The 12109-nt window shown below is 33.8% G+C and overlaps 1 protein-coding gene across 2 annotated transcripts; it reads right to left on the bottom strand.

The window, feature by feature from the left end:
- Positions 1-5838: 5838 nt before the first annotated feature.
- LOC112280879 (tryptophan decarboxylase 2) lies at positions 5839-10101 on the bottom strand. Of its 2 annotated transcripts, none has more exons than XM_024516789.2 (12): positions 9792-10101; positions 9168-9309; positions 8953-9025; positions 8569-8799; positions 8283-8467; positions 8043-8183; positions 7641-7700; positions 7374-7538; positions 7115-7236; positions 6783-6906; positions 6339-6476; positions 5839-6221 (listed from the first exon to the last, which is right to left on the bottom strand). In XM_024516789.2, coding segments are annotated over exons 1-12 (1512 nt in total). In that variant the 5' UTR covers positions 9794-10101; the 3' UTR covers positions 5839-6092. The 2 variants fall into 2 exon arrangements, with proteins under 2 accessions (XP_024372557.1, XP_024372556.1); XM_024516788.2 differs by lacking the exon at positions 9792-10101 and adding an exon at positions 9632-9774.
- Between the last annotated feature and the right edge of the window lie 2008 nt (positions 10102-12109).

The raw sequence follows: 12109 nt of genomic DNA, 5'->3' as shown, positions 1-12109 counted from the left end.
AAGAGTCTTCCATACTTTTGTTGGTCCTTTGCAAGAGATGATGTGAGAAAATTTGGCTTCATCTAAATTAGTGGCAATCATGCCAAAAACCACAAAATCAAAGACACTATCAAGGTCTTTATATAATGTCTTAATCACTCAATTCTAGAAGTTAAGAACCTTCAAATTGATGTAAGAGATCTATAAGGCCCAAATCAGAACCTCCACAAGTCAAAACACTAGATTAGAACATAGAATCGCTAACATCAGTAAACACTATAAGATCTATTCCACACAAGAACAACAACCAGCAAATGACTTCAACTTATTTGAATAGCACAACAAAGTGTATGTGGACCCATAACCTATTGAAAAAATACAATGAATAAGACACATGTAAGTAAAAATTAGCAAGGTTAGACACAAGAGAAGTGTAGAATGAGATACCTCTCACTTCCAACATCCTTTACTTATAGGTAGAGGTTACATCCATTTTGACTAGTATTCAGTTTACTTTCATCCAATTAAATCCTAGATTCCTCTTAACCTAGCTGCCACTTTAAACCCTAGCTACCACCTAAAATCCTAACCACTACCTATAATCCTAATCGCCACCTATAACCTTAGCCGCCACCTTGGTAACTTTTCTTAATCCTTTTGCTGCCCTTTGACCATTAGCAACTTATCTAAGATAATATCTTTTACCTTCTAACTTATCCTCTATTTATTTTAACAATAATGATACCAAATAATCCATGGTAACAAAAGATAATATTGAAGAAGATCCATGCAAGTATTGAGGCATTAATATTCAAGTGTATCACAGCCATGTAAAGTTGCTTCGAGAATTGATTTACAAAGATGGCAACCATGGTGTGATTATGAGGCATTTGCAATAAATACATAATAAGATCTATAGTCATGTACTCTCAATATGCCATAGATAACAATATTGATTACAATTATCTAAGAGATATTACATTTCATATTTTATTACATTAACATGGCTTACAAGAATACCTAAAAGATCAAACATCATGATCCAAACCTGTCCAAATTCATATCCTTGAAATCCATTCTGGAGTCTTGTCTCACCTTAGATGTCCAAATATTGGGATATCATGTTCCTCTTGAAGTATGCTCATCTAAAGTATAACATTGTCAGGTACATAAATCCGCTTTTTGAAATAGAACAAGCTATTACTAAAACTATAATTTTGATTTTATATATTATTTACTTTCAATCAATTGCTAATCATCTTGAAATAAGCATCCCAATGTGTAGCTTCTTTTTATTTTGCTTCTTTGATTAGATTTGAAATGATACTACTAATAGTAGTGACTTCTACCTTATCTCTTGATTTGGCCTTCAAGTTTGATCTTTGTAATAAGTTGTCTAATACAACATATTATTACCCTTGCTTATACTCAAGCTAGATATTAAAAAATTATAATTGTTCTTCTCAACAATGATATTGTGATTTCATATTTTTCACATACAAATTATGTAGCAATAATCAATGGTCAATCTAAAAAAATTACTAGCTTTTCTAACAAATAGTGTTGCTACACTTTTATGGTGTGTACAATTGTTAATTGTTCTCAATCATGTGTAGAATAATTGTGCTCTATCCTTCTGAGCTTACGTGATTCATATGCCATAGGTTAAAGGCCCCTATCAAAGTCTTATTGAAGGATAGCTCCTATACAAAAGTTAAAAGCATCAATGTTAAGTATACAATGAAGGTTAAGATCATATAGTTGCAATATTTGGGTAGTAATAAGTGCCTCTTTCAACCTATCAAAGGTTCTTTGCTGCTCCAATTTCCATTCAAGTAGAGCATCCTTTTCTAACACATTTGTTAATGAGATAGCAATGTGTACAAATCACCAAACAAAACAGCAATAATATCCATTAAAGCCTAAAAATAAGAAAACTTGAAAAGTATCTTTAGAGGTTGGCCAATCTCCTATTACTTTCATCTTATCCTTCTCTATGCACATGTCTTTAGATGGCACCACATGCTCCAAAAAAGTGACTTTTGACTTCCAAAGTTTACATTCCAATTGCTTGTAATAGAAACAACTATCTTGTAGTCCACATAGTACTTCTTGTAGGTGTTACTCATCCTTCTCAAGGATTTTAATATATACAAGGATATCATCAATGAAGACAATTACATACTTATCTAAAAGGTCCCAAAACAATCTATTTATGTGACTTATAAAAGAAGTTGGTGCATTGGTGAGCCCAAAAGGTAAAACAAGCTATTCAAAATATCCATAGCACATACAAAATGCCATCTTTTTGTATCCTCTCTTGCAATAGATATCAACCAATAGCCACTCCAAAGATCCAATTTGCTAAAGTTGGTTGCACCTTGAAGTTGATCAAAAAGATCATTTATTTGTAGAAGTGGATATGCATTCTTAACACTCTATTTATTGAAGCCTCAATAGTTAATGCAGAGTTGAAGTCTACCATCCTTCTTGGATGTAAAGAATACAAGTAGTCTCTATTATAATATACTTTCTCAAATAAGATCCTTTTTCAATAGTTAATCTAATGTCTTCTACAGCTTTTTAAGTTTATTTGGTGCTAAGCAATAAATTGGCCAACTTAATAGTTTGGTTCTAGACAATAGTTCTATTTGAAAGGAGGCACCTCAATTAAGAAGCACGCCACTACGTACGTCAGTTGGAAAGACATTCCAATATTTCTATATGAGTTGCCCTGCTTGTTTTATTCTTTTGGTTGTCTTTTCTACCATTGATGCAAGATTTGGAACCACCATATATATTAGTTGCTTATGGTGTATTTGCTTCTTCATAAAGGTCATCTCTACGAGTAAGTCTTTAGTTACAGATTATATTTTTTTTTCTTTTAATGTGAAAGTACAAAGAATTACCTTATCTCCACCTTCTTTGAAGGTGATTGTCTTTGCTATCCAATCAACTTGCTTATTTTTCACCTTTAGCCATAGCATAACAAAGATAATATCATAACTTAGCTTTGTTACTTTGAACCTCTCTCTTAAGACATAGATGTTTGTCAATTTCAAGGTTTCTTCTTTATATGTCTTATTCAATACATTCTCTTGGTTATTTATAAGGTATATACTTCCTCCCTTGATTATCTTAATTTTAATTCCAAATCGATTGGCAATTTCAATCGAGATGCAATTTTTTGTAGAGCTACAATCTACAAGCACTTGACATAGTTGTTTTCTTAGAAGTCTCATTAGATGCATAAATTGACTCATTTTATAGTTATTTGAGGCTATATCATTTTTCTCTAAGATATAGTAGTTATTCCCAATACAGGTCCTTGGTGCCTTTATTGGAGAGCTTTTTTTCCCTACTGTGTCTCATTATCGACTTGATGAGTCTCAAGATTGTGAACTTGCCTTGTTTTGTTGGCACTTAAATTTTGAATTTTTAGACAACCTCTGATCTGATAGCGTGGCTCTTGACAATAGAAATACAATCTCTTTTATACCAATATTTTTCATCTTTACAATGTCAATGATCCTTATAAGGCATTAATTTCTAATAGCATTGATTATTGTGACATAGCATTAGAAAGCAGCATAGGACTTTGTGCTATAGGTTGTGCTCTATAATTTTTGAAATCCATAGTATTAATTATCTCTAAAATCCTAATTGCTTCTTCAAATATTTATAGATCCCTTTGTTCTACCTCTTGCTACATCCCAAGTTTCAAATCTCATAGAAACCAAATCATCATCTCTATCTTTGAAACATTGCCAATTTGGAGAGTTAGTGACTTGAATTGAAAGATATAATCTTACATCAACTTAGATTGTGTAAGATTTGTCAATTGATCGCATATTATCTTCTCCACATTGATGAATTAAAATTGATTTTTAAACTTGGTCTAAAATTCCTCCCAATTACAAAATCCACCTTGAGCTTTATAGCTTTGAACTTGATATTGCTACCAAATGGTTGCCGTATCTCTCAAATAGCTAGCTACATATATAATTCCTTGAGTAGTATTTTTCTTAAATAGTTGGAGGTATTGTCACATATTGAAGAGCCATTGACAAACATCATCTTACTTTGAAGTCCTAGAATATGTACTAGGCTTACTCAATTTCACTCTAGCAAATGTCGACTTTCTTATTCTAAAAGCTGCTATTTACTCTTGCAAAGTAGCTATTTGGCTTAAGATGTGTTGTATATGAGCATCCATCTAGGATTGCTCCACCATATCTTCTATACTATAATTTCTTGTTGGACTCCACTATTATAATATCTTTTCACCTTCTAGTTGACTTTTTAAAAGTAGCTAATGGTAGCTTCAATATAATATCCAATGTAACCACAACAACTGATCTCAAACTAAATGATGACTATCAACATACTACCAAAGAATAGTCTAATACATACTTTGATAGCAATAAAATAGAACCGATCTATCTCAAAAGTCTAAGATCTTTCTAATCCACAACAACATAAAACCTCATCTCAAAGTACGACAAAATAGAACAGAACTAAAGTAAACAAAACTAAACAAAATTAGACACGAAAGACAAAATTGTGCAAATGGAAATAGAATAGAACATTTATTATTGCTTTAGTACTAAGCTTCAAAAATGTCTTCGCTTATTAAGTACTAAAACAAAGTATATAATCATTTCTAAAACTAGAAAAGAAATGATTTGGTTGAAGAATGTTTTGAAAGAATTGAGCAAAGGCTAGCTTATAATGTTGTTTTTAGAAGCATTTAAAGTACAATTTATCTCAAAAATCTAATATTGTATTCAAAGACGGCATATTCAATTGATATATCATTTTATACATGAACTTATAGGTGATAGATGTTGTCTTTAAAGAAGATCTTATGATTGAAAAATCTAGTAGATATGATTACTAAAGTTGTCATTATTAAGAATTTAATGTTATGCAAAATCTCAATTGGCTTCTACAATTATTGATGAAATAGCATAGAACTAAGATTATTTTTTAGGCTATAAAAAGATAAGATTACAAGAGAGTTGTTTTTTATAATAATTTCCAAGTGAGAAATTTTTATCGTATGGAGCTTAATTGATATATGCAATAAATATAGGAGAACTAAATGGGAGTAACAATCTTTCCTACTACAATCCTATTAATTGGTCAATAGGCAAGATTAAGAAACAACATTCTTTACAAGGATTTTCAGGGACAAAGCTATAAGAAAAAATTCATTTAAACTTTGTATGTACCACAGTTTTATTTATATTTACAATATTTTATGTAAAATCCTAATCTTTCAAATTATGAGTCTTTTTCTCTAATTTGTTTAATTAATTTTCTCCTTAATATCCTTCTTATTCTACTAGGTAGGTCAATTCTTAAAACTATTTTATAAAAGCAAGATCAATAGAACTATCTTCTACAAGCATGAACTAAAGAAACTTTTTAATTAATTTTGAATGTGTTTTGGACATACATGTTACTTTTAAAATGGTTATTATTTTACAAACAGAATGATTAAGGTAACATAATATTCCATTTTGAAATGTAAAACTACAATTTAAAACACACTATTTAACAACCAAATTCTACCAATTTAATCTTATGTTCTTTGGTGATTCTTCCTGGAGGCAATATCCAACTAAATATAAACTTGATATTAGTTTATAACTTAAATAAAACATGTTAATAATTTTTTTAAATCCTCCAATCAAGTATTCTATGACTTGGCCTTAGTCGGTTTTGGAAGCAAATAATGAATTGTTTATCAACAGAACGATCTGGGACATGGTATATGAACACATGCAGAAAGTACTAGCGCACACGTCGCAGACCTATGCTTAAGGGTTCAAGACCCACAGAGGTACTAGCTCATCCTTCAATATATTCCCTTCACAATTTTTATTGTTGCTTCATTTCAGCATGTGGAAAGCCTTTCTTTACAATTGCAAAAGAAGCTTAAAGGAAAAAACCATTACGATTGTCTAGGTCTATCAAGCGGTCAGTTCTGACGTTCGTCTAATATGACCGGGACAAGCACAGGGATTTCGCACAGTCAGCTGAGCATTGCAATTTTCACAAGCAGGAATGAGAAAACATAGCTAACCTTTTAAACAACTTGAGGATGTTTACGAACTACACTCTTTCAGAAGCTTGGATGCTAGCTGCTGAATGACTTTCCATGCGGCATCAACGTGTCGCAACTCCGTGCGAGATGCACCGACGGTGAACCTGATAGTGTAGCGACCTCCAAGAACCTGTACTATCGTCCCATCATCAGTTTCTTCATCAAACTGGCACGTTCTGAATAGTTTCGAGTATCTAACATCAGATGCATAATAAAGGATGATCAAAGTAAGTAAAATGAAGTATACCGTGTTGGTGATCAAAATATTTCCATCACTGTTTAAGGCATCTACCAACTTTGCACTCAAAGAACAGCTGTTGTCTGCATCATTAGCCGGAGATTTGAGCCGGAAGCAAACTAGTGAAAATACTCTTGGCGCAACGACCTGAAATTTTATGAACAATCTCGAAATAAGCAAGGGGAGAGGAGATATAAACAGTAGAAAAAAATGACGGCAATGTAATGCACATCTTCACAATAGGCGTTGTAGTTCGAAGAGGCAGCCTTCAGGTGAAACGCTCCCCATCTTGAAACCTAGGCTGGGTATGTCTAAGTCAGAAACGCCTGGAGAAAAACAAACACGGCTGTGCAGTGCCCTTTCCAATGTTTCCACTCACATACCCACCATCCTAATCCCAAAGTAGGTCACATAAAGATCCAAAATCTATGTTGATTAAGAATTGAGGAGAACCTCGAATCTGGAATCGGTACGAAGAAGTTCTTCAAAGTGCTTTGCTAGATTGCAATGGTTGGTGATATAGGATCGCAACCCATTGCTTCCGTACATGCGCAGTACCATCCACAGCTTCAGTGATCTGCATCCACAATGAACAATTGCAATTCACATCGATTATTCTTTACAAGAGAATGCAGGTCACAATCAGCGACAACCCACTGCAGAGAGCTTATAATAATGCAGTACCGTATGAATTGGATTTAGAGTGACAGACTACATAATTTTCTTTGTTAGTCAAGGAAAGTGTAAACAATAAGTGATACAGAAAAGGACTTTGAAAGAAGGACCTGAATCTTCGCCCCAAAGGAATCTGCCAGTCCTTGTAATCGACTACCAAGTTATTATCAGACTGTTTGTTACGCAGAAACACTGGGTTTGTCGAAAGAGCATCTACCAGCAATGATGGATTCTGCACATCCGTGTTTCAGGAGAATAAATTAATTAAATCAAAATAAGAAAAGAAACAAATCCAAGGCTGAAAAGATCGTACAAAAAGAGTATGAGAGACGAAAGCGCAACACAATGTAATTAAGATTTGAGTCGCACCTTCACCCATAATGTAGAACAATCGAAGTTGGTTAGCAGCCACTTGTGCGGATTCATGTCAAATGAGTCAGCTTTCTCTACACCATTCAGATATGGTCGAAATTCTGGACAGATGCATGCATTTCCTGCATATGCTCCATCCACATGAAACCACATCCCGTACTCCTGCAGAATAAAGATCGATTAAGCATTCCACTCGATCATACTACTCACACTCAGAGAGGTCAAGCTGCTTGATTGCTGGCACAAATAAACCGATTTCCTCACCTGAGCAAGATCTCCAAGTTCTGACAGAGGGTCTACAGCTGCTGACGAAGTGCTTCCGATCTACATGTAAAAATTCGGTCAGAAATGTTAGAGTTGAACAGAGTTCAAAAATTATCATACATCTGACAACCTTATATGAATATATATTTCCTAATCATACACTCAACAGACTGCATGCTCGTACCCAAGTGATTTTTGAGACTAAATAAGTGCACAAGATGGAGGGTGGGGGGTAAAGTATGCGTAATAGGGCGGAAAATTTTCAGTAAAGAAGACAACAAAATATTGCCTGAGATAGGCAAACAATCTACTCAACCATATCTGTGTTAAAAATAAACCGGACTCCCAGCAACCAAAATGTTGAACAAATGTATAATTGGGGAGGAATTTATCAGGTTTTACCACTCCACAGAGAAAGAAAGGCACAAGTCCAGCTTTAACATCGTTTGCAAGAGTATTTGCAAGCACTTTTGAAGACATGGCATAGTTCGTTGAAACGTCTGTTGGAATTAGCCGGAGATTTTCTATACTGATACCTGCGATCTGAATGTCAAAAGAGAACCGTCAGGAAGAAGAAGAGGAAGAAGAAGAAGAAGGTTAAAAACAGAGGCGTAGCGTTTAAGGTTTATAGGTTTTTCTCACCTGGCTAGCCTTATTAACGCATGAGTGTGCTTGGTCCGACGTGTAAGCTACTAATTTTGCTAAAGCTTCAAATTCTGAGATCCCTTGCTCTTTGGTTAGTTTCTCCACTGCACGCTTCCTAGCTGCTAACATGACCACTAACACAGCTTCGCTTGCTGTGCCTTGTATCACACCCCCACCTTTACCTGCATTCCTGAAAACCATACTAAGCAGACTCCTCGACCAAAACCTTGATGATTAGAAAGTAAATACATAAGGACTTAAATTTGTGAAGAGATGAAGTTACCAGAAGAGAGAAACTCATTTGGGAGCTTCAAGAGCTTCCCAAGCCAGTCCATAACTATTATCTCCAGCTCTGTTGCAGCTGGGGATGTAATCCAGCTGAAGCCAATAATGTTGAAGCCCCCACTAAGCATCTCGCCCAGAAAACCTGCGGTGCTTCCATTCGAGGGATAATAGCCATAGAAGTTCGGACTCTGCCAATGTGTGACCCCAGGAACAATTTTGCTCTGCACATCTGCAGCCGACGAAGGAAGACGATCTTGAGCTTGGTAAACCAATTGGTCAGCATCACAAACGCACCAGTTCCGTTTGGTCCGTGCACTCATAATTCACGTTGTGCGAAAATCGAATTGTGCTTAGATCCACAGGTTTCCTACCAATCACTTACCGGCTAAAATATCATCAAGTGATTCTGGCTCATCTGGAGCGTTTTCCGGAAGCAATTTCTGCAAATAACCTGGCTGAAAGTGTGACATCACAACCAAGTGGGGGCAATGCTCAGCACGACCTGTGTCGGAATACACGAAGAATCGATAGCAAGTGTCGACAGAATGTAGACCAAAGAGACATAGCTGAATTTGTCATAGCCAGTGATGTGCAGACCTCGACTTGACTCTGAACAGGAAAGTTTTCGATATCACGGTGGTAATCAGCGATGAAATCCACCATCCGGTGGGCATGCTTCCGGAATTCCTCTGGGTCGAAGGGCTTGGTAAGAGACGATCGGGATCCAGCTTCACTTCCCCTACAAGACACAGAAGATCTCGTAAAATAAATACAAGGAAACAATGAAACTGAGCGACTTCATTGAATGGGACTGGGAGTAGCGATTACAGCGAGGTGGATAGCGATGCAAATAAAGAATGGATGCCGTCCAGCAAACACGCTACGATGTTCACTTTTCTAATTTCGCAACATTATTCGAATTGCCCCATCCAATCTTTACCCGCCATTTTTGAAATTTCTAACAAGCAGTCCACGAATTCATAGACACATTTTTTTTAAACAGCCCCAAAATTCTACGGAAGATAATCAAACGAGGTTGCGTCTGTCCACCAAACCCATACCCATCGTCGCCAAATGTAACGACCATTTTAAACAGAACCAACGGCCGCATTACAAGACCCATTATCCCCCTTAGTGAATTTGTGTACGATATCCAGAGCGGAAAACCCACACGCCGAGATCAAAGAAGCTGGGGAGGATTGCAAATAAATTGATGCTTACATTTTGTGCAGAGGAAGCTATCGCGCACTCTCCCACTCCGATCGCGCTTCTCCTCACACCACTAATGAGAGGGCCACAGCACTGACCATACAACAACGAAGCCAAAAATTCTAACGATAGGACTTGCGCCTTACATCCTTGTTGTCAGCATGGCCCAGCTAAAAGCGGTGGCGGCAGTAGAAGCAGCATTAGAGGCAGGAATCAAGCTACTGAATGCATGTTTGTTGAAAGCAAGTTGATCAAGAAAAATTCCCCAGCAGCAGCAAGAGCAGGAGCGTTGTGGAGCTCGCTTCCTTTTCGTGGGGCCTTTACGAACTGTCATAGAACCAATTTTTCACTAGCATTGGATAAGGTTTCTTTCCAATTCGTTTTCTTTTTCTTTTTCATACTTTTTAGGTTTAGATATTGTCTGAATTTCTAGGGGACAGTACCCAGCAGCTAATTCTTATTGTGAGGTGAGCTGAATCAGGGTCTTTTTGCTTTTCAGGTTTGCTTTTCCCCACCACTATAGATTCTCTTATTGTATCGTTTCATTTTGTGCTTTTGGGTTTGATTGTTTAGTTGGGATTTTAGTATTCAAAACACATTTGGCATTTCTTTAGGTTAATGATACAAAGACTGTTTTGTATCAAATGAAGGTAATATGTATTATCTTTTTATCAATAACTTTAAAAAAAAAATGCATCTTATTAATGTATAAATAATTTAGGTGCTACATATCAAATGAAGATTGCATGTTTTTAATATATAATCTAAAAAACTAAAAATAAAAGAGAAATAAAATAAATAAATAAATAAATAACCAAAAACAAAAATATAGTTGTAATGATAGGAAAAGAGCATATCCAAAAAAAAATTCTAAGAATGGAATGTTTGTTAACCTTAGAATTATATTTATTACATATCTAATAAAACAAAAGTTTCTATATTCTTCAGGAGGTGTAATTTTAGTAAAATCTTGTATATAAATTATTATAAAAAGAAAGAAAAAGATAGTAAAAAAAAGAGTTAAAACAAGAAGAAAAGAAAAAGAAGAAAGATTTTATTTTTAATATTTTAAATAGATTTCTATATTATTATTTCTTTAATATTTTTTAAAAGTTATATATATATATATATATATATATATATACACATATACATATATTCAAGATTGATTTTTAATTTTTTTATTTATTTTTCTTTTTTTCTTTTTTTGTAATTTCTATAAGATTTTTTTTGAATTTGATTAAAATTTGATTAACATTGTTAAGATTTAATTGAAGTTTGTTTTAGGTTCTATTAGAATTATTAAGACCTCATTGTTGCTATTTTATCTTCTATAGTCAAGTGCTTGGTGCATACTTGAGCAAACTTTACATAATATAACAATGCCTATAAAAGAAGTAAATAATAGAAATTCTTGAAATTTAAGATTGCATCATTTTCAATACCATGATAGATTTAGTCAAGTTGGATTCATAGATGCATTCTTATTTGAAAGTGCTTTCTTTTGGTTTGCACTTTTAATGGGAAAAAATTAACTCTTTTATGATTTGAATTTATTCTTGGAAGTGTTTAGAATTTCATTTGGAAAAAGTGATCTAAAAAGAGTAGTATAGGTAAAACTCCTATCTCTACAACAAAGATCATATTCAACTACTATATATATTGTTGAATTTCAAAACCTTGCATGCAATAAAGATTAGAATGATAAAGATCTCATCAATCAATTTTGATATAGGTTGCAAGATAATGTCAAAGATTTATTGTTAACAATGTCAAAAGCAAATTCATTAAAATAATTTAAACCATTGCATGTAATAGTTAATTTTTTGAAAGATACTAAGAATAAAGATTTAATTAAAAAGTACAAGTCAACTTATAATGACAATTCCTAATTTTTCAAAAAATTATTTATCAAAGCACAAAATATATGAAAATTAATGCAATATGTTTTAAATCTTTTAATATAGAAGAAAAAACTAGTCATTGTTGAGTAGGATTATACTTATATTGTGGAGAATCTAAATACACTACTCAATATTATCTAAAAAAATAATACAATGACAAAATTAGAAGCATGGTTGCAAAAATAAATGATATATTATAATATAAATTTTTCCAACTAGAATAAGGATTTTTGTTGTGATGTAATATAACTATATAGTAAAATTATAATCAAAATTGAACTTCTAATTAATAATTAATTATCTTGGTTCAATAATAATTTGAGGTATCTAAACATGGCTTTTATTAAAGCCTTTTAGGCTATTTTCTTATCTTAATAGTTATTAGATTGAAGGTTAGTTAGTAATTTTACCTTCTAGGCTGTAGAG

This window comes from Physcomitrium patens, chromosome 4, assembly GCF_059467195.1.
Source record: "Physcomitrium patens ecotype Gransden chromosome 4, ASM5946719v1, whole genome shotgun sequence".
NCBI lineage: Eukaryota > Viridiplantae > Streptophyta > Bryopsida > Funariales > Funariaceae > Physcomitrium > Physcomitrium patens.
The sequence above is the reverse complement of the archived record's forward strand: the minus strand, read 5'-3'. Positions and strand labels throughout refer to the sequence as shown.